The 19,118-nt window shown below is 50.2% G+C and overlaps 9 protein-coding genes across 9 annotated transcripts; 4 read left to right on the top strand and 5 right to left on the bottom strand.

Moving 5' to 3' along the window:
• Nucleotides 1-159: 159 nt before the first annotated feature.
• On the top strand, nt 160-666 carry N7518_007601 (uncharacterized protein; the record flags this gene model as incomplete). The annotated part of the gene is made up of 1 exon (XM_057188528.1): nt 160-666. The coding sequence occupies one exon, from the start codon at nt 160-162 to the stop codon at nt 664-666; it is 507 nt and encodes a 168-aa protein (XP_057040231.1).
• Nucleotides 667-978: 312 nt separating this feature from the next.
• Nucleotides 979-2,606, bottom strand: N7518_007600 (zinc metalloprotease; the record flags this gene model as incomplete). The annotated part of the gene is made up of 5 exons (XM_057188527.1): nt 979-1,211; nt 1,269-1,461; nt 1,517-2,263; nt 2,325-2,507; nt 2,592-2,606. 5 exons carry the CDS (start codon nt 2,604-2,606, stop codon nt 979-981), a joined length of 1,371 nt encoding a protein of 456 aa, XP_057040230.1.
• Nucleotides 2,607-3,060: 454 nt separating this feature from the next.
• On the top strand, nt 3,061-3,462 carry N7518_007599 (uncharacterized protein; the record flags this gene model as incomplete). Its single annotated transcript, XM_057188526.1, has 1 exon — nt 3,061-3,462. One exon carries the CDS (start codon nt 3,061-3,063, stop codon nt 3,460-3,462), a length of 402 nt encoding a protein of 133 aa, XP_057040229.1.
• Nucleotides 3,463-4,774: 1,312 nt separating this feature from the next.
• On the bottom strand, nt 4,775-6,964 carry N7518_007598 (translation initiation factor eIF2 subunit gamma; the record flags this gene model as incomplete). Its single annotated transcript, XM_057188525.1, has 10 exons — nt 4,775-4,805; nt 4,865-5,669; nt 5,732-5,849; nt 5,921-5,953; nt 6,038-6,051; nt 6,110-6,126; nt 6,210-6,220; nt 6,300-6,525; nt 6,581-6,602; nt 6,697-6,964. The coding sequence occupies 10 exons, from the start codon at nt 6,962-6,964 to the stop codon at nt 4,775-4,777; spliced, it is 1,545 nt and encodes a 514-aa protein (XP_057040228.1).
• A 584-nt stretch (nt 6,965-7,548) lies between these two features.
• Nucleotides 7,549-9,076, bottom strand: N7518_007597 (putative 60S ribosome biogenesis protein Mak11; the record flags this gene model as incomplete). Its single annotated transcript, XM_057188524.1, has 2 exons — nt 7,549-8,109; nt 8,162-9,076. The coding sequence occupies 2 exons, from the start codon at nt 9,074-9,076 to the stop codon at nt 7,549-7,551; spliced, it is 1,476 nt and encodes a 491-aa protein (XP_057040227.1).
• A 451-nt stretch (nt 9,077-9,527) lies between these two features.
• On the top strand, nt 9,528-14,233 carry eaf1 (MYB and HSA domain protein; the record flags this gene model as incomplete). Its single annotated transcript, XM_057188523.1, has 5 exons — nt 9,528-9,770; nt 9,852-9,980; nt 10,074-12,874; nt 12,938-13,095; nt 13,151-14,233. Exons 1-5 carry the CDS (start codon nt 9,727-9,729, stop codon nt 14,231-14,233), a joined length of 4,215 nt encoding a protein of 1,404 aa, XP_057040226.1. The 5' UTR covers nt 9,528-9,726.
• Nucleotides 14,234-15,094: 861 nt separating this feature from the next.
• N7518_007595 (DUF4419 domain-containing protein) lies at nt 15,095-16,393 on the bottom strand (the record flags this gene model as incomplete). Its single annotated transcript, XM_057188522.1, has 1 exon — nt 15,095-16,393. One exon carries the CDS (start codon nt 16,391-16,393, stop codon nt 15,095-15,097), a length of 1,299 nt encoding a protein of 432 aa, XP_057040225.1.
• A 244-nt stretch (nt 16,394-16,637) lies between these two features.
• N7518_007594 (uncharacterized protein) lies at nt 16,638-17,173 on the bottom strand (the record flags this gene model as incomplete). Its single annotated transcript, XM_057188521.1, has 2 exons — nt 16,638-16,857; nt 16,878-17,173. Coding segments are annotated over 2 exons (516 nt in total), but the record flags the coding sequence as incomplete, so codon positions are not given.
• A 253-nt stretch (nt 17,174-17,426) lies between these two features.
• Nucleotides 17,427-19,024, top strand: spp2 (spliceosome ATPase-activating subunit SPP2; the record flags this gene model as incomplete). Its single annotated transcript, XM_057188520.1, has 2 exons — nt 17,427-17,550; nt 17,682-19,024. The coding sequence occupies 2 exons, from the start codon at nt 17,427-17,429 to the stop codon at nt 19,022-19,024; spliced, it is 1,467 nt and encodes a 488-aa protein (XP_057040223.1).
• Between the last annotated feature and the right edge of the window lie 94 nt (nt 19,025-19,118).

Below are 19,118 nucleotides of genomic sequence, written 5' to 3'. Positions count from 1 at the left end.
CTCCGTCCTACTCGCAAATCACACTGAACTCAAGGGGAACTCTACTCCCAGCTCTGTCACTCCCATTACCGGGTCAAACCACTCTATAACCACCGCCGCCACCACTCTTCAACCTCAAGAAACCCATCAAACCCACGAAGAATAACCAATTCCACCAAAATGGCAACCCAAGGTCCCCAGGCCCTGCCTCCAGTCACAGTGCGAAACACACATGTCATCAGCCAGTCTGCAGCACATGAATTTCTAGCCGCCTATCTGGACCGCGCCGCGACAGACCCATCGTTGCAACCCAACGCCAGCATCAGCGAGCATGGCCCTGTCTCACGGACAACCACCGCAGCGCCGAACCTGATCCTGCACAACTTGAAGCGCGTTCAAATGGGCCTAGCTGGCGAGTTCCTTGGTCGTGATCTGACTGTCGCGAAGCAGAACCCCGGGGAGGACTATTTGGATGTTGCTGCGGGTATTCCACAGACCAACGGCCATAATCTGCTGGACGAAAGCAATGATCTTGTCATGAATGATGCTGAGTTTGGCATGGAGGCTGAGGCTTTCGCGGATCAGGAGGCCGGGATTGATAAGGAGGAGCGCAAGCGGAAGAAGAAGGAGAGACGGTTGGCGGAGAAGAAGGGTAAGGCCAAGGCGAAGGCTGAGGAATCCGATTGAGTGTGGTGTGGGTATATATATCTGCTTGTGGGCGTTGCTGCATTGGGTCGGAGTCTTTTTCCTTTCATTCGTTCTATTGCTCTATTACTCTGGACTGGTTGGGTTTTGGACGTACAAAAGCACTGCTCGCATTTCATGTCTGGAACAAAAAGTGTCATTTAAGAGTTTAGACGGATTGCTACAAGCCAATCAATACATAATGGAACATTTCCAAGCCTCGCTTTTTTACTTCTCGAGAGTTGGGTTTCATCATGTCGACACAAAAGTCGTGTCCATATCATATAAAAATCGCCAGTATAACACGCACCCCGTTTACAGCTCGCGATCCGCGGCCTTGACGGGCGTTTCACTGTCCTCCTCCTTGTTGCTCGTGACCTTGCCACCCTTCCAGCCAAGCGCAGCGAGACGCTCGGTGAGGATGGGGTGGGAGTAGTGGTAGCTAGCATAAATCGGATCGGCATCCATAGTGCTCAAGTTCTGGATCTGGAGCTTCAGTAGCGAGGAAGCGAGCTTGTCAGAGTAACCAAGATTCTGGGCAAATGTATCTGTGGAACATTGTTAGTAAAACCGAATGTAAATGTGATGGATCGAATGGAACATACCGGCCTCAAACTCGAATTTCCGGCTGAGGATGTTCATGAGAAGCTTCACGACAGCATCCATAGGAGCCAGGGCGTCGGAGAAGAGCAGGAAACCAATCATGATAGGCTGTTCGTTGATGAATCCGAAGGACTGGTACAACGACTTGTTGTTGACAAAGACGGAGAAGAGAGCGAAAATGTAGAACATGTGGGCCTGGATTACATAGTTAGTGATAATTCGCCAAAAGAGCAACTGAACAAATTCGTACCTGGGCAATGCCGAACAGCTTGGTGGTGTGGCTGAGGCTCCAGTGGCCAAGCTCATGGCCCAGCACAGCAACAACCTCCTCCGGCTCGGTCTTCTCAATCAAAGTATCATAGATGACAATGTGCTTCTTCCATGGCAGACCGTAGAAGTACGCATTGCTGTGGGCACTACGCTTGCTGCCGTCAATGACATGGAGCTCGGAGAGAGGGAAGTTGAGTCTCTTAGCCAAGTTCTCGACACCGGTCTTGAGTTCGCCGGGCTGAAGAGGCGAGAGCTTGTTGAACAGAGGCAGAATCGCAATGGGGTAGATAGTAATGGCGAAGATCTGGAGGAAGACACCGAAGAGCCAGAGGTAGTAGTAGAAGGAGGTGTCAAACTTCTGAACAATCTTAAGAACGGCAGTGATTATAGGAGTTCCCAAAACAATTCCGAGCATCTGCCCCTTGAGCATATCTGTAACCCAGAGCTTGACCGTCTGCTTGTTGAAACCGAACTTCTCCTCAAGCACAAACGTGTTGTAGTACGAGATGGGCAGCGAGAGGATAGTGCTTATAATGTTGAAACCGAAGAAGAATACCAATGTCTGACAAATTTCGCCTTGGAACCGACCGGGGAGGTACCGAGCCAGCACCAGACCGCTGAGGCCCCAGATCTTGGGGAGGACATCGCCGTAGATGAAAGCAAGGTTTTGGACTTGACCGTAAAGACCAGAGATGAAGCCGAACTTGGCCTTTGCGCGACCGTATGCCTGTAGTGATGTTTCAGTAAGCCTCTGTATATGATATAATTCTCCGTCATCGGGTTCATACCTGACTCTGGTCAAAGACCTTCTGCGTAACCTCTCCCTCGAGAACCTGGGGAGGCTTTGTCCGTTGCAAAAACTTGTACTGCCGAAGTGAGAGGAAACCTTCAAGGACGAACTGGCCCACTGAAAATCCCACAAGCACGTTCTTCCATGGGAAGAGCGGGCGATCGAGCAAGCGCGCCAATTGCTGGAGGACGGTTATTAGCGACGTGTCCACGGTGGAAAGCATATTCACCGTATAAACATGATAGTATCGATCAAATCAACTTACCTCGAGGATATACATGATCGAAATCGCGCAACTAGGCGAAGAAAGAGGACGTTGTTCGAGGCAGAAGAAGCTAGTTTGTTATTATCGGCAGCCTTAGTCAGATCTCATGCATGACCCTTCCATGGCCCGGTGTTACCCACAGAGGGGTACACGTGACCATAATGTAACTAGTTACCCCGCTGCTGTAGCTAGCTAATGCATCATCATCATTTCCCCTGAGCTACCAGTGTGTCATCTGGTAGCATGTCCGTTCCGATCTAGGAGCAGCTCCTATTTTGACGAAGGACCCTAGTTTTGTTTTTTTTCCATCAAATTTTAACTTGCAGCACTGGCAGCCGGTGCTGCGCCATATCTTAGGCGACACTGGTACCCAGTGTAGCCACGATCCGAATAGGCAGTCAAGCCAGCAGAAAAGCGATCACCCCGCCCCTTGTCCTAATCGACCTACCTTCAACCGATACAGAGCTCGATGCCACCACAGGTAACAGGCGAAAGGGCACTGCATAGAGAACGCCTGGAGAAAGCAATCTCGCTCTTATACCAGCTTCTGCTATACTTCGAGGACGGCACCAGACCGTACGCCCGGCACCTCAGCTCGGCGGAAGCAGAGTGGTACATCCAACAGATCGCGCGTGCGTACCCTCGACCTTTCCTTCCAACTCATACGGGTACCAGCTTCCGCTTCCCGCCAGACTGGCCGCTGGAACGTCCGCAACCGATCAAGCAGGCTATCGTCAAGATCGACCCCGCGCTTCGACGCGATGTCGCAGAGCCCAACGAATTCACCTCCGTTTCCCGTAGTGGTTTTAAACGACGGATGAGCTTTTCCTGTCCGGGACTGCGCGGCAGCGCCATCTCGGTGATAATGTGAGACAGGCAATCCCAGCATCATTACAAACTCGTCCGAGGGTGCTCAGGAACCCAGAGCCCCTTGAGCGGTAGCAACACCCCGGCACCCAGGGTGCTGCTGCTATTCTTCCGGGTCAATGACGTTCCCGGAAGCCAGGAACGCCCATACCCCAGCCTCAGCCTCCCGGAAGCCAGGAGCGCTGATGGATCCCCCTTCCTTTTTGCTATTATCACTTTCTTTTTTATCGCACTGACACGCCGACCGGGGCGGTCGGATTTTAAGCAGGGGCAGATGTTACCCACAGAGGGGTACACGTGACCATAATGTAACTAGTTACCCCGCTGCTGTAGCTAGCTAATGCATCATCATCATTTCCCCTGAGCTACCAGTGTGTCACCCGGGGCCTAACGCAACGTCGATCTCAGGAATTGAGCCTATGAATTAAGTAAAGTCTTGTTTATTTTAGGCCAAATGTCTTAGGTGTGAGATGAGGAGTTAGTGGGAGTTAATTAGATTCTAGTCTGCCAGCATTTGAAAAGTAAATAACTGGCGCTGATGCATTGCTGAAAGTCTTAGTACAATACTCGAAGATTGTAGATGTCATCTAAACTCAAAGGTTAGTATTTCTCGAGCCGCTCTATAGATAAAACCAGTTGATGGCTTAGCGCGTTTGATCATCCCCGTGCGAGGCAATACGAGTGGTCGTGGTCGTGCAATATATACATCCGACCTGCAGACTATCTAGCATCTACCACATTGCAAATGTTTAAATCGATTAAACATGCAGAAGCTCTTTGATTATACCGGCCCTAATTTCCCTGCATTTCAGATCACAGACCTATATAGGCCTATCTACATAAGATCCGATAATGCAGACAAAAAATGAGCAATGAACAGGAAACCTCTTGAGAACAACTCCCTCGTACGATGGAAATAAAAAGCACATATCTTATTCGCCGACTCCACCTGCATCCCGTTCGTCGTCCGTCCCTCAGATCAAACCCGAGCATCCAGTCGCGGACCAAATCAAGTGGTCGCTGACATGCATGAAGGTAAACCGATCAAGGTGGCGACAATACAGCATTGCGCATCTCCTCCATCTTCTCTATTCAGCCGGGGGAATCAGTTAAATCACGTCTTTAATTTTCCGACTCGTCATGACCATAAACTTTTTTGCAATCATAGATCGCAAGACTCGTGTTCGAGGGTTGGTGGGGTGGGATCGTTATGCGGAGATATAGCAAGATTTATGTGCAAATCAAATTCCCCAACATAACAGATCTCATTCCCCAATCTCCCCATTCCGAACTGGGAAATCGTTCAAAGGACTGCTTTACTGCTGCACAGGCTCAAGGGTGTTACCACTGCGAATTGAAAAGGTCAGCATTTGTCACTAGAAATAACCCCAAACCAGTAGACTTACGCAACAATGTTGGCCCATCCGATCAAACGCCAGTGCTTCTCAATTCTGCGACTGATGGCGATCTTCTCGCCAACTTCCGTGCAGGCGGGACTGGTCAAGCTGAGCTTAGCGGCATCAGCCTTGACACCGAGGACCTTAGCACCAGTAGCGGTAGAACCGATGTTAACCATCAGGACTTCGTTCTTGGCAAGCTTGGCAACCTTGGCCTGCTTGCCGTCGGCGGTCTTGACACCCAGCAAGCGGCGGAGCAGGAAGTAGTTGACCTCAATCTCAGTGTAGATAGCAGGAAGACGGCCACGGTGACCGAGAACGAAACCGACAAGACGATCTGCACGGCAAAGCGTGGGGTCGACACGGGTACCAACACCAATCAAACCACCAGGAACGGCAAACTTGAGGTCATTGTGCTCAGCGAAGAGAGACACAATGCGGGAGAAAATGGGTCGACACTGGATCTTGCCCTGCTCATCCTTGGTGACGAGACCGGGGCGGATCTCAATCTCATCGTTCAGCTTTACAACACCGGTAAGGATGGAACCACCGGCAACACCACCCTTGAGCTCATCAATCTCGGCACCGGGCTTGTTGACATCGAAGGAACGAATGATCATCATGTGAGGCGTATCCTGGAAGTTGCGGATGGGGATAGGAATCGTCTGGACAAGTGCCTCGTTGACAGCATCAATGTTGTACTTCAGCTGCGCGGAAATGGGGATAACGGGCGAGCCATCAGCAACGGTACCACGGATGAACTTGAGAATCGACTGGTAATGCTCAAGAGCGTTATCGCTTCGCATGAGGTCAACTGTTTATTTTCATACGTCAGTGCTTCGTTTCATCGACCGTTTACAACAACCAAGATTTTACCCTTATTTTGGAGAATGATGATGTGGTTGAGCTTCATAATCTCAATGGCAGCCAAGTGCTCTGAGGTCTGCGGTTGCGGGCAAGTTTCGTTTCCGGCAATCAAGAGGAGAGCGGCATCCTAATAAAATGATGTTAGCCTATCACCGATCCCTTGAGGTCCGAATTGGTGCAGTGAGGGATGAAACATACCATGACCGCGGCTCCTGAAAGCATAGTGCTCATCTGTGCAAAGCTGATTAGCATCAACCCTTAAGAGAAGCTAGATTCCCTAAGGTGCGCAAGATGCGCAAGGGAATAAATACTAACCAGAATATCGTGACCTATGATTGAAGATTAGCGGGGTTTTAATTTGGACATAGACATATTTAGCGAACATACCAGGGCAATCAACGAAACTATTTTTTTGGATTAAAGGTTAGCTTATACCGGATAAAAGGAGGGACCTTCGGGTTGGAGGGAGACTAGGGATTCGCGATACCTGACATGACGCTATATCATAAAATTAGATTAGGGCCACTTGAGGAAAGGCTCTGAGTTTAGACTTCAGAGGGGAGGCAGAAGTACATACCAGCAACTGATAACGACCTGTACATCCCTCGCGCTCACATGGCGGGTCGACTTCCTTCTCACTCTTGAAACTCTTGTAACATGTAGGGCGAGGGCACTCGGGGCTGTCACACTTGTAGATCTTCGCGTTGGCGTAACCAAGCTTAATGGTAATGTTGCGCTCAAGCTCGTTCTTGAAGCGAACGGTTTGAACCTCAGAAATAGCCTTGACGACGGTGGATTTGCCGCTGAAATCATATTAGTATGTGTGTAGGAAGAAAAAGGCGAGAGAAGGTGTCTAACTGTGCGACATGTCCGATCGTGCCTGGTAATCATGTCAGTAAATTTGTTATCTAGTAAAATAGGTGCGTTTCTGAACGCGCTTTCAGAAACGCATTCACAAACCAACAATCACATACCGATGTTCTGAGTAGCTTGCCGAGCAATGATCTCAGGCGAAAGAGGTGTCAATTTTGACAAGTCGAGGGTTTCCGGGTTAGGCTGCTCGGGCAGTTCTGGGCGCTTCGGTTGGGGAGCAGAGTCAGCCTTCTTCATGGCAGACTTGAGAGGCTTCTCCTCCTGCTCGAGGGGCTCCTGGTCCTCAACCTCTCCGCGAGCGTTGTGGGCATCGAGCAAAGGTGAGCCGGGCTGGGATCCCTCGTCAGAGAAATCGCCGTTGGAAGCCATATTTGCGGAATGAAATAGAATATCAACTCGCGATCAGCAGCAAAGTTGAATGAAAACGCAGGTGGTCGGACGAAGCTGGTGGAACGGTAGAAGGTGGAAGGTCGGATGAAAATTGCTTCCCGCCGATATGATAATGGAAGAATGTAGGTGGGGGATTGTGTGTAGTGGAGAGCCGGGCGGTGTCTAGATGGCAACTCTACATTACCTCTACGTTATAACGGTTTTAGTAAATATGTATAGAGAATATAGTTCAATTAGACGTTTGTTTAAGTCGTTTAATATAGTTTTAAGTGTCATGGTTTATTGTGCGTGATTCATTATCTTCTAAGAAAAATCCATAACTAATATACAACTAACACCAGGTACGCCACATCGGTTTTATAGAGCAGTGAGGGATAGTTAACATACTAAATCATTCTTATTCGACTTGAATTTTTAAAAGAAGAACTATTTCAAACCATAATCATAATTATCTTCTTGGGCAATAGACTCAGCTTCTTTTCATACATACTCATGATACATTGGTTGCCACTGAGGATCTATTTGACGGCACAAAGGGTATAAAAGTCGGGAGCAATGAGAAGTTACTCATCGTCACTATCACTCGATGACTCCACTTCTTCTTCAGAGTCGTCTTCGGAGTCTATCAGTGTAGACGGATCCTCCGCAGGCAACATGACAAAGGCAGCCAAGCATGTGATGCGGTTACCAGTCTCATTGGTAGTCAAGAGCTTTCCAATCTGAGCCGTATCCTTCTTTTCTTGCTTTGCTGCGGAAACCTCTTTCCCAGTAACCTTCCAAACACGGACGACTCCGTCACTGTTGCCGGTAACGACCAAGAAGTCGTTGCGGAATTCCTTTGCTTGACCTTCAAGAGTGAGGATTTCGAAATCTTTGATGCGGCCAGGGAACCCAGCTTCCTTCCCACCAACCTGAGCAACAGGGGTAGCATGGGAAATTGAGCATTCGGTATCATCCTCCGCTTTTTTCAGTTCTTTGGTCGAATAGAAGATCACTCGGCCATCCTCTGTAGAGACAGCCAAGAAATCTTCCTTTTCACCACCCTTCAAAGGCAAAGAAACATACTTCATCTGGTGAAGTTTGCTTCGTGGGCTAGGAAGAAGTCTGCATCTTGGAATCGAGTCCTATGCCAATAGTCAGAAATTTGATCAACGGTATACCATCCAAATAACTTACAATTCCGAACACGACTGCACCCCATTCGAAAGAAACAGCAAACTCCTCTCCTTCGGAGTCCCATGCAATGCGCCGGCCTTCTCCAGTGCTCCATCTCGACTCCTTGACACCCTGTAGGACTTCCCGGGTAAAGTTCAACACACCAGCCTTCCTGCCGGTCACCAGATTCCACAATCTCATACATTTCTCTCCTCGCCCAACACTTAGCATTAGCTTCATACTGGGGTGAACCGCAAAGTGGTTCACTCCAGACGGAGCAGCTCCGGGAGGCGCTGTGTCACCGCTTGGCCGTCCTTGAATTTTTGGGTTTGGTGCTTTGATAGTTGATACAACGGTCCAGTCACGGGTCTTGGAGACGGAGATTGTGTTATCCTCTCCGGCTGCGAGTAACTTGGTTCGCGAAGGGAAATTCAACGAGGTAATACTGGCAGTGTGGTGCAACAATGATCCTAGCTCACGGTTCCGGGGATTTTCGAGGATCTTGTTTCCGGCGAAGGTCGGCACAGATGGATAGTCTTCATTCACGGCAGGTGGTGCAGCAGAGATCGAATACAAGTTGATGCGCTCATCTGTACTACCACTGGCCAGCATCACCTTTTGGGCATCGACAGGGTCGGTGGGCTTAGGTAGTGGCGACAATGCTAGACAACGAATTGCAGATCCATGGGCTTCGAATAAGAAAGTATCCATGCATTGGATGGCTGGAGAGTCAGCCTCAGCCTTTGCTTTCAGGCTGGAGGCTGGGATCCCGACCGTGAAGCCATGGAGCACTCGCTCATAAGAGCCCGTGACAACCTGGACAGTGACAGCGGCATCGGGAGTCTCTGACGGAGTAGGGACGGATTTAGTAACCTTGGGAGGAGTACCAGCCGTCTTGTCGTCCTTGGGGGCATCAGTTCTCTTGCGTTTCACCATGATTGCTCAATTAATGATTGTGGTTTCTGTTATATTGTAAATGTGAAAGCTTGATCTAGAGGGCGGACAACTTTTTTCTTTTTTTCTGCCGGATGTTTATCGGCCGCCTTGATAGGAAATAGATGCATGGCCTGAATGCCTCACCGCCATAAATATGAGGTGTCAAATATACATCTGCCTGAGGCGTCACATACGCAAGCGGAGTCAGAACAATACGGTGCGTTACCAGTTGACGAAGGCAGCCTTTTTGAAACGCAGAAGTCTCTCACAACCATATTCTAGTTCAATAAGATAGAAACTATTCTTGCATTCTCTAATAGATAATAAACATTATTTTTTCATTCATCATCAAAGAGAATTCTTTCGAAGTACCAGGTACCTGGTCAAGCCGTGTATTTTTTATAGAGGGAGTGAGTAACTGGTTGTACCTAAACCAACATCTTCCCGTTCTTCCACATTTTTCATACCGCCCTGTAACCTCATTTTCACCCCCTTCGAAAAGATCCTGCTCTAGGTGCTTTTCATCGCCTCCTACCCTCCACCCATCAGTTTCATCTTTTTCGAGCGATTTTTTCCATCTGGATGACCTCGCTCGACCAGTTCCCCTTGTTCCCGCGTTAATCGGATGCTGCGTTCCGAAGCTAGACTCCATGCTCCGTGACGAGCTCCTACGATCTAAAAACGATGAGATCGCGTACGTATTAATTTTTATCGCGACAGAAATTCGATTGCGACACCTAAAAAACGATGAATTCGTCGCTAATTTGGTGGTTAGAAACTGTTTGTCGCGCAGAAAGCGCAAGCTCAGCGCATTGTATCTAGCCACGGTCGGGTTTGGCGCGACCGAGGACGCTCATTACCACCAGAAAGAACAGGCCTTCCTTGACGCCAATGATCTCTCCAAGTAAGTCCAGTCGCTTTGATACTCTACTAGTGGGGTTCACTTTGCATTCATTTATTTTGGTTTGTAATTTCTGAATGCTAATTCCCTATCTAGAGGTCGTTATTTCGATGAAGCTACTCTTCCAACGCCAGCCCATGCGCGCGCGCCCTCACCAAGTCGAAATGCGATTCCCCCGACAACAGCTGCCAGCACTAGTGCCGAACCTGTCGCCGGGGTTACTCCACCCTTAACGGTCGATGGCGTAGTTCCGAATGCGACTGAGCCTCAACAGCGCGGAACGCCCGTTCTAGACCAACCTCGGACCGCGACACCTAATCTTCCTCCTACCCCCGTGGATACGACCGGAACAAATCAGCTCTCGGTGCCAGCAATCAGCCCTAAGCTGCCAAAGGATCTCAACGTGCCACCGATCCATGTGCAGTCACTCGACGCATCGCGCCTCGACCAGAAATGTAGTGTACCGGTAAGAGAAACGCCGCTTAGTGCCTACGAGCATGACGAGAATCGAGCAAAGATATCTCCCCGCGTGTCAAAGCTAGCTGCTACTGGAGTTCCATCACTGGAGATTCCCTCCAACCCTCTTCGAAAGAAAAACGAAGCACGACCCTCTCTTACCTTGGGACCATCTCACGAACAACCACCATCACCCGCCTCCTCCACTGACCCCTACAATAATAATACACCTGTTCCCGTTGCCGCATCACCCGACACAAGCCCCGCAGAAGAAGTTACTGAGGATAATGGGACAATTGATCGCCCAGAACACAAGCATGACCGATTTGCTCATGCTCGCCCGAGCTTGGTTCCCTTGACCCCAGATGAGCAATTGCGCCTCGAAGAAGCTCAGTCGAAATCTGATAAGCCCTTGAATGATGTGGTCGCCGACATACCTTCATCGAAAGAGGTGATTGTGGAGAGCGTGGACACCGGTGCCGATACAGATCGCATGGATATCGACCAGGAACCTGCTCCCGTCTCGTCTGAAGCGAAACCATCACAAGAACCTGGGACGACTGTGCAATACTCGTTGTCACCAACCGCACAGGCCGAGGCCACTGCAGATTCCGCTGTCGAGACTCCCGTGGCTAAAAAGCCTTCTATCCCACCTACGCAACCTAGCTCAGCGCAACCAGAGCGCATGACGACTCGGGTATCATCGGGAGCTATACGACACAAGTCTGTTTCAGAGATCCTCGGAGAAACCCCTAAGAGTACCCCTCATGATAGAAGCCACGCAGCCACCCCATCTGATCAGGGCTCTCCTGATTCTGTCGCAAGAATGCGCTTCAAGGACCGGAAGGAGCGTGAGAAGGAGAGAAGCCGACTATCCACTGTTGTTTTTCCCAAGCAGCCAACTCAGCAGGAGAAAGCCGACTCTATGGAGCTGACGCACCGAGACATGGATGCAGTTGCCAAGCTGAATGAGGAGCAAGACTATCTTTTCACGTTATTCTTGAACAGAGCATACGCTCCTCCCCGAGGAACAAACCTCAATACTCTGTTGGCATCTGCGCATAAGACTTTGAGCACTAGCAATCATCTGCTTGAATACCAAGAACAGATGGATTGCCGTACTCTCCGGCGCATCTATGCTCTTCAGAATGCCAACCGATGGCCATTGCGACAATTAAAACGCTCCGTTGAACCTCCTCGCCAGGGAACACATTGGGACGTTGTTTTAGATCATATGAAGTGGATGCGAACCGACTTCCGGGAGGAGAGAAAGTGGAAGATTGCTGCTGCAAAGAGTTGTGCCGATTGGTGCGCAGAATATGTCAACAGCGACGTGGAACATCGGACCTTACTTCGTGTTCAAGCAAAGATTCCAACGTCAACTCTGGCGGAAAAGGATCCCTCTAAGGCTGGTCTTAGCCCATCTTCCGACGTTGGTGATGAAATGTTTGGTGTTTCTCACCCCACTCCAGATCTCATCCCATCCGCCGAAGAGGAATCAGTCAGTGATGGATTCAATGATGAGCCTCGGCATGATATTCACGACACCGTCGCTCCTGCTGCTATTTTCTCCTTGGGCTCGGATGAGTTCAACTTCTCAATTGACATGACCCCCGCCGCTGAAAAGCTGTTGGAGGAGCTGCCAATATATGGACCACTCCAAATTTCCCAAGGCACGAACACACCGGTATTCAAAGTCTCCCCTGACGCAGTTTGGAAAACGGAACTGCTACCAGTGTCGAAATTTGCATCGGCGAAGATTAGCTTCCACGATGACGAGCGTCCCCGCAAACGGAGTCGATATGATTACTCCCAGTATGGCAATGATGCGGACAATCGCATCACCGAATTGGCACCTGAGCAGACAAACGTCGCGCTGTTCCGACCAGAGAACAAGCCCATTCGTGATCGGATTCACCCTGGTCATCAATTCCGGCCTCCGACTGAACACCCCATGCCTTCTGTTGGTTTCTTTGAATCACGTTCGTCCTCACAATGGACTTACGGTGAGGATGATGAACTCCGACGCTTGGTCAAGGAGTACTCTTACAACTGGTCTCTAATTTCCAGCTGTCTTACCCCGTCGTCGCTCTTCACCTCTGGCGCCGAGAGACGGACTCCTTGGGAATGTTTCGAACGATGGGTTGGACTGGAAGGTCTTCCTGCAGATATGTCCAAAACTCAATACTTCCGAGCATACCACCAGAGGCTTGAGACTGCCCAGCGCACTGTTTTGGCCCAGCAGCAGGCTGCCCAGCAACAGCAGCAACAACAACAGCAGCAGCAAGGCGTCAACGCTCCACCTCAGCCACCTGTCCGCCGGAGGACTACTCAGCCTCTTCGGGTTGACCGGAGACGATCTTCGAAGCATCTTGCTCTGCTTGATGCCATGCGAAAGCTGGCCAAGAAGCGAGAAACTATGCTTCAGAAACAGCAGCATGGTATGTTTGAAATAGACGCAGGTCACCTTGTGCCAAGAACTCCACTGACATTTCATCTCTTAGCTTCCCATCTCGCTTCATTGCGAAAAGCCAATGAGGCTAACCAGCCCAAGCCTCCGATCTCGTCTCCGGCTGAGTTCAGCCGGTTGAAGTACGACAGAGAGATGAAGCTGCAGGAAAGGCAGGAACAGTACCGCCAGCAAATGATTGCGCAGCAAAGAGTAAGTGGTTGTTAACGTCCCTACCTGACAGCACTGTGGCTCATCCCCCATATAGGCTACTCTCGCCGCGCAGCGTTCCGGCCAATTACCTAACCAGCAGCAAATGATGAATGTGCCGGGGCGTAACAACACCATGCCCCCAACTTCCAACCCTAGCCTACCCGGTGGGACTCCGAATGGAATGACAAATGGCATGCCTTCTAGTGCCGGTGTCAATCAAGCCCGCCCCCTTCCAATGCAGAACATGCCCAATGGCGCACAGCCCAATGGCCAGATGCCTAATGGAATGGCCATGAAGATGATGCCGCAAGCTCAAATGCAACAAACACCAGGGGCACGGCCAGGCCTGCCAATGCAAGCCTCTCCTGATAACACGCGCGTGATTCGAGAAGCCAATCGGTTGCAGGAGCAGCAGCGTCTTCTCCAGTCTCGGCAACAGCAGCAGCACCCTCAGCAGGGCCAGCAATTCCACAACCCGCAATTTGGGTCTCAGGGATCGCCGAATATGAGCATGCCGAATGTTAATGGTCCTCCTAATAACCCTGCTATGATGGCTGCCCTCCAGAACCAAGGGGGAATGCAGAGTCCGTCGTTCCATGGTAGTACACCACAAGGCGTCTCCACGCCATCACCTCGTATGGGTCAGCCCAATCCTCTTTCGAGCGGTGTTGTTCCTCAAATCAGCACTCTCCAAAGCCAGATTCAACGCACGAACCCGAATATGCCCCCCGAGCAAGTGACCAAGCTGGCCACGGATCGACTCAACCAGTATCAGCAACAGCAACAGCAACGCTTGTCCCAACAAGCAGCGATGAATGCTGCTGCAGGTAGCATCAACGCAAACTCCGTTCAGGCCAACTACCAAGTTCCCCACGAGGCTAGTTTCCAGACTCCGAACGGTGGTTCTGCAATGCAGGTCCCTCAAAACCAAGGGTTCTCCCCAATGATGCGGGTTCCCCAGCCCGTTCAACAGAACCGCGTCGGCCCGACTAGCTCACCCGCCATGAACGGTGGTGCGCCCCTGCCCAGCCGTAGCGCCACTCCTCAAAACCAGCGCAGCGGCAGTGCCCAAGCTGGCGCCGTTCAAGGTTCCAACAAGAGCCCACACGCTCCGGCAGCCCAGACCGCGACCAGCTAGGAGCTTACATGTCTTCCCTGCAATACACTTGCAAATCCTTTATTCCTCCCCACATTACCTTCATCTGTACATACTTACACCAACCCTTACGCTGATTTATTTTCTACACTTTGTCCTTCACCGTTGACTCGGATTCTTGCGCTACACTAACACCTAAACCTCCCCCATTTGTTGACCTCTACCGCATGCGTGCTCTCTATTTTTGCTTGGCTTTTTGAAAAGGATGTTCATCATTTATTTGAACTTCATATGCACTGGCTCTTTTTCACCAGGTGCTGCTCTGAATTCTGAATTCCGGGCTTGGGTTTGTATCATTGGGAATAGGCGAAACTGGGGCGGACGAATTACTCTAGGAATTGAGATGAATTGTATGATTAGTTAGGATTTTTTTTTCCACCATATTTCTATGTAGTTTAAATTTGTAGCTCTGAGAGTTATACCACTGATAGCTCCAAACCCGGTCCTTCCACCTGTTTCGCCGACTACTTGCAGTCCTCATTTATATGACTTGCTTTTCTAATTCCTTGGCCAGACCCTCATGTGAGCTCCCAATTTTATTTGTGAAGACATCAAGGAGCGAGTTGAAATTAGAACTTATCCAGAGAGAACTTTGACTACACTACATCCCGTCAAAGACGTATCGATCCAAAGCTAGACTATTTCCTATTCAAGTGAGGATATAACACACAAAGCAAGGAAAGTATAGGTTTATTGTGCCTGTATCTCTTGGCTACTCTCAATCTTGATTTGAGACAACCCTGCGAATAGCCCTGGGGATTTCTGAACATTGCAATATGAATACTCTGAACGAAAGCGAAATTCAAATAGAAACAACCAACTGACCCAATGACTTACTTCACTTCACTTGTCTTGTCTGGCCAACGACCAATCCAATACCCTAGGTGGTTTGGGAACTGGTTTCTTTTTGGCACACTTTGGCTTCTTCTTTTCATACATCAACCACCCGGACACCGGCTGAATCGAATCAAGTCCAGGTTGCCCAGTGGGAATGGCCGCGTTACAGCGTTTCATCTGGTAGTTATTTTCCACGAAATATGGAAGGGTTCGCCCGTAATCATGGCCTCCAGAACCATCTAGCATCGCTCCACTCGAAGTGGCTTGTATGCCGATCAACCCGGCCAACATCACAGCGTCGAATTCGTGTCCAAGATTATTAACTAGAACCGGCACGGAAACATAGCCCAGAGGGACTTTCTCTGTGTCTATGCAGCGTGACAAAGCCTCATCAAGACCGAACTTCGTGTCCCGTAACTTAAAGTCTTGCGAGGATGCTGGAAAGATTGACTCTGGGTGAAGCAACTTTCCATCATTACCCCAGAAACAAAAGACCGATATCCAGCCTGTCAGATAGGTTGGCCCGCTTGCCCCGCCTCTTCGGTCTGCACATTTGCTCCAGAAGCTCAGTACATCCGGTGCTTCGGGGTTGTCGAAGGCAGCAACGAAGTTGTTAAGAACCGGTCGAAGAAGCTGAGCAAATCGAGCAGGCTCATCCCCTAGGTGAGCTAGCTGATCAAGCTTCGTTGCCATAAGTGCCCAGTCCTCACGCTGGCCGAGTAAAGTGACAGACGGAATTCCGCACCGGATGGTAAATTGGTATGAGAAATACTTCTGCATAGAGCCCATCATCAATATAGCTGCCACCACCTCATCGGATGCAGTCGTGGTGCTAAAGGCTGGCATAATCCAGTTCCGTAGCTCCGGATTCACCACATGCTCTTCCATTAGTTTGGTCATATCCAACGCCATTTCACCAAAGTCCACAGTGTCCATGGTATCATTTGTGATAATGTTTAGGTGTACTGAATCCTTATGCGAGACGAATAGATGTCGCAGTTCCTCGGAAAGTGCCACGATGAAGAAACTGAGCTGCGACAGAATGGTAAACCAAATGTCTTCGGGTCGGAGTATAAGGTTGTGGTGATGACTATAGGCGTTGAACACGGCCCAGACAAAGCCATTTTCGGATGCGGAGATGTGGGATGTGTCGAAGAAGTCTTTGGCAAATGAGTTCCCGATCAACTTTTTTCCGTCGCTATGCTCTTTTGGACAAGACTTTTCGAAGAGATCTTCGACCTTGGCTACCCTCTGGAGTCCCCATGCACGCGGTGGATTTTTGGTTGTTGTAAAAGTAATAGGCATATTGTCGTTGCGGAGGAAACCTTAAGGAAGGAAAGGATCGAGAGGAATCAGAGAAAATAGATAGAGTACTTACTTCTTACTAACCTAGAGCATAAGAACGAATAACTACGTAATCTTTTAAAATCTACTCCGTAGATTAATGTAGTATTCTATAAACAACCGAGTTATTACGTATTCTGGCTTCTAGTATCTCCCAAATGGTAAGAAGTTGACGAAGTATTTTATTCTCTTTATTTCCTAGAGGCTAGCAGGAAAGATCACTGACCGAGAGCAGATCGCTGATGTTCGTACTGCCATCCTTCGCTAATACCGAACTGTCGCTCTCTTCTAGATGTCGTATAAGCTTTTCAATGCTTTCTGCCCGGCCACTTGCATGCAAGATGTTGCCAACGGCAGCATGCAACTGTAAGTATTGGACTTCAGGAAGAGGAAAGCGACCGTCGTGACTAGTCAATGTGACAATCCTGTCTTCGTAATAGTAGACCGAAATCCATCTCGCCGAAGACAGTTTCGGCGAAGTCGCTCTTGGTCAGTTCGATTTCCTGGTGTGATATCGAGGGAGTTGAGGTCTTCGACCGAATCGTCAAAGCTGATACGGGGGGAGGGAGTGATAACAGGCGTCTTCCCACTCGTAGACAGAAGAGGACGTAGTAAGCCGGCATCAATGCTGGCAGCTAGTTGGCGGAGTTCATCATCGTTGTGGCAGCCGGAAACATCCTCTGACAAATTGACCTGCCCATCCGAGGGGAGGTATTTGAAGCAAGTCTCAAGGAATTTCTTCTTAACACAGCGGGCGGTATAGCAGTTCAGAAGGCGGTAGCACAGATTTTAAAACATTCCTAGCGCAGCTCATGACATCTAAGACGATAAACACTACGGAGTATTGGCACAGCATTTGAGATTACCGCCATCTATACCAATTTAGCCGCGCGCCTCCAATTTTGCCACCGCCCATGAGCTAGTATCAATTGCTCCTCGAGATCTTGCTTCCCTATTAAGCACTCCATTTGTTTCAAATCAAAGTACCATCGCAATGTCTATGTGCGACAATAATGAGGGCGGGAAACCACCCTCCAAACCAATCTCTATATCTTTATCTAGTTCAAAGGGTCCTTCGAAAAAGACCGGTTTCAACCTCCAATCCTCAAATCGCGGCCGTTCCACAACTTCCACGGCAAACGGCCAGTCACTGCCTCGGCGACCTCACCAGCTCGGCGACGCTGATGAGTCCGACGAAGATGAAACCCCCCGGTCCACGAGGAAATCTCAGGATTCGACATTCACACAGGCGTCGCCATTGCCGCGGACGGACAGACAGTAACGGGTGCAAAGAAGCCACTGATCATCCCCGTCACGAGCAAGAACAACTGGCGCGACCGGGCGGGAGTCAATGTGAAGAAAGGCAAGAAGAATTTGCTGCCTAGCGAGGTACAGGCTATGCAGGAAGCGCAAAAGAACGGACAAGCACCCCCCGGAGTGCCCACAGTAGAGACAGATACGCCCAGCGTGGCGTACGGGTTGAGCTATGCACAGCAGTCAGCAGAACAGGCAGTTACTGGCGCAGCACTGAACGAAGACCAGGCCATGCCTGATGCGAAACCTGTCGAGACCAAGCTTCTCACCGACGACCAGATTGCTATGCAGGCGCTGATTCGGGAAACCAACGGGGAGGTAGAACGTAGGTCAGACCTTGTGATTGAGTCTGCTACAAAGGACGAGGAACCAGTCCACTACAGCGAGCTCGGATCCTTCCGAACAGATGTGGCATCCCGGCCTGAGCCTGCTACTTTGGACGCCTACAATGCTATTCCCGTCGAGGAATTCGGCGCGGCGCTACTACGAGGAATGGGCTGGAAGGAAGGTCAAACTATCGGACGAGGAAACTACAGCAGTGCCACAGCTGCAGACAAGGCGAAAAACCCCCGTGTTCCAGAACGACGACCTGGGTTCCTCGGCATTGGCGCGAAGGATTCATCCGGCGGTAAGGGAGCTGAAACCGAGCTAGGCGCTTGGGGAAAGTCGGCTATGCGCAAGGCGTCAAGGAAACAGGGGGAGGAGAACGATAAGGCCGAGGGTGTGTACATGCCTATCACGATGCGGAATAAGAAAACCGGCGAGCATCTCACCGAAGCGGAACTCGCTGCGCTACAAAAGGAGGCCAAGTCCAAGCCTCCCAAGGAAGACGATTGGCGCGACCGACGGGATCGCAACCTTGAGAAGAGCGGTCGGGACAAGGATGGAGACCGGGAATACCGCAAACGCGACTACGACGATGACGAGGATCGTTCTCGGCGGAAGACTGGGTCCTCGCGACGTGACCGTGACCGCAGTCGGTCTAGTGGCCGCCAATCTTCTAGCCGTTCCTCTCGATATGACGATGACGATAAAAGCAGACAAAATGACCGTTCCTATCGGGATCGAGACCACGGCCGGGACCGTCGGCGGGACCGTGATGATGATAAGGACGATCGAAGGAGAGACGGAGAGCGAGAGAGGGACAAGGACCGCAGCCATCGATCTCGAGACGAGAGATACAGCAGCTCGCGGCATTCGTCTCACTCGTCACGGAATGACAGAGACCGAGACCGAGATCGTGATCGCGACTCTCGTCGGAGTCATCGCGATGATTAGGGGCTAGATGTTTTGGCTAAAGATTAAGGGTATTGAGGCCTTTGTACACGACCAATTGCTGTTTTTTTGGAGATGCATATTCCCTCCGTCTAGT

This window comes from Penicillium psychrosexuale, assembly GCF_028828465.1.
Source record: "Penicillium psychrosexuale strain IBT 29551 chromosome Unknown utg000004l, whole genome shotgun sequence".
Taxonomy (NCBI): domain Eukaryota; kingdom Fungi; phylum Ascomycota; class Eurotiomycetes; order Eurotiales; family Aspergillaceae; genus Penicillium; species Penicillium psychrosexuale.
This window is presented reverse-complemented; position numbering and strand designations above follow the sequence as displayed.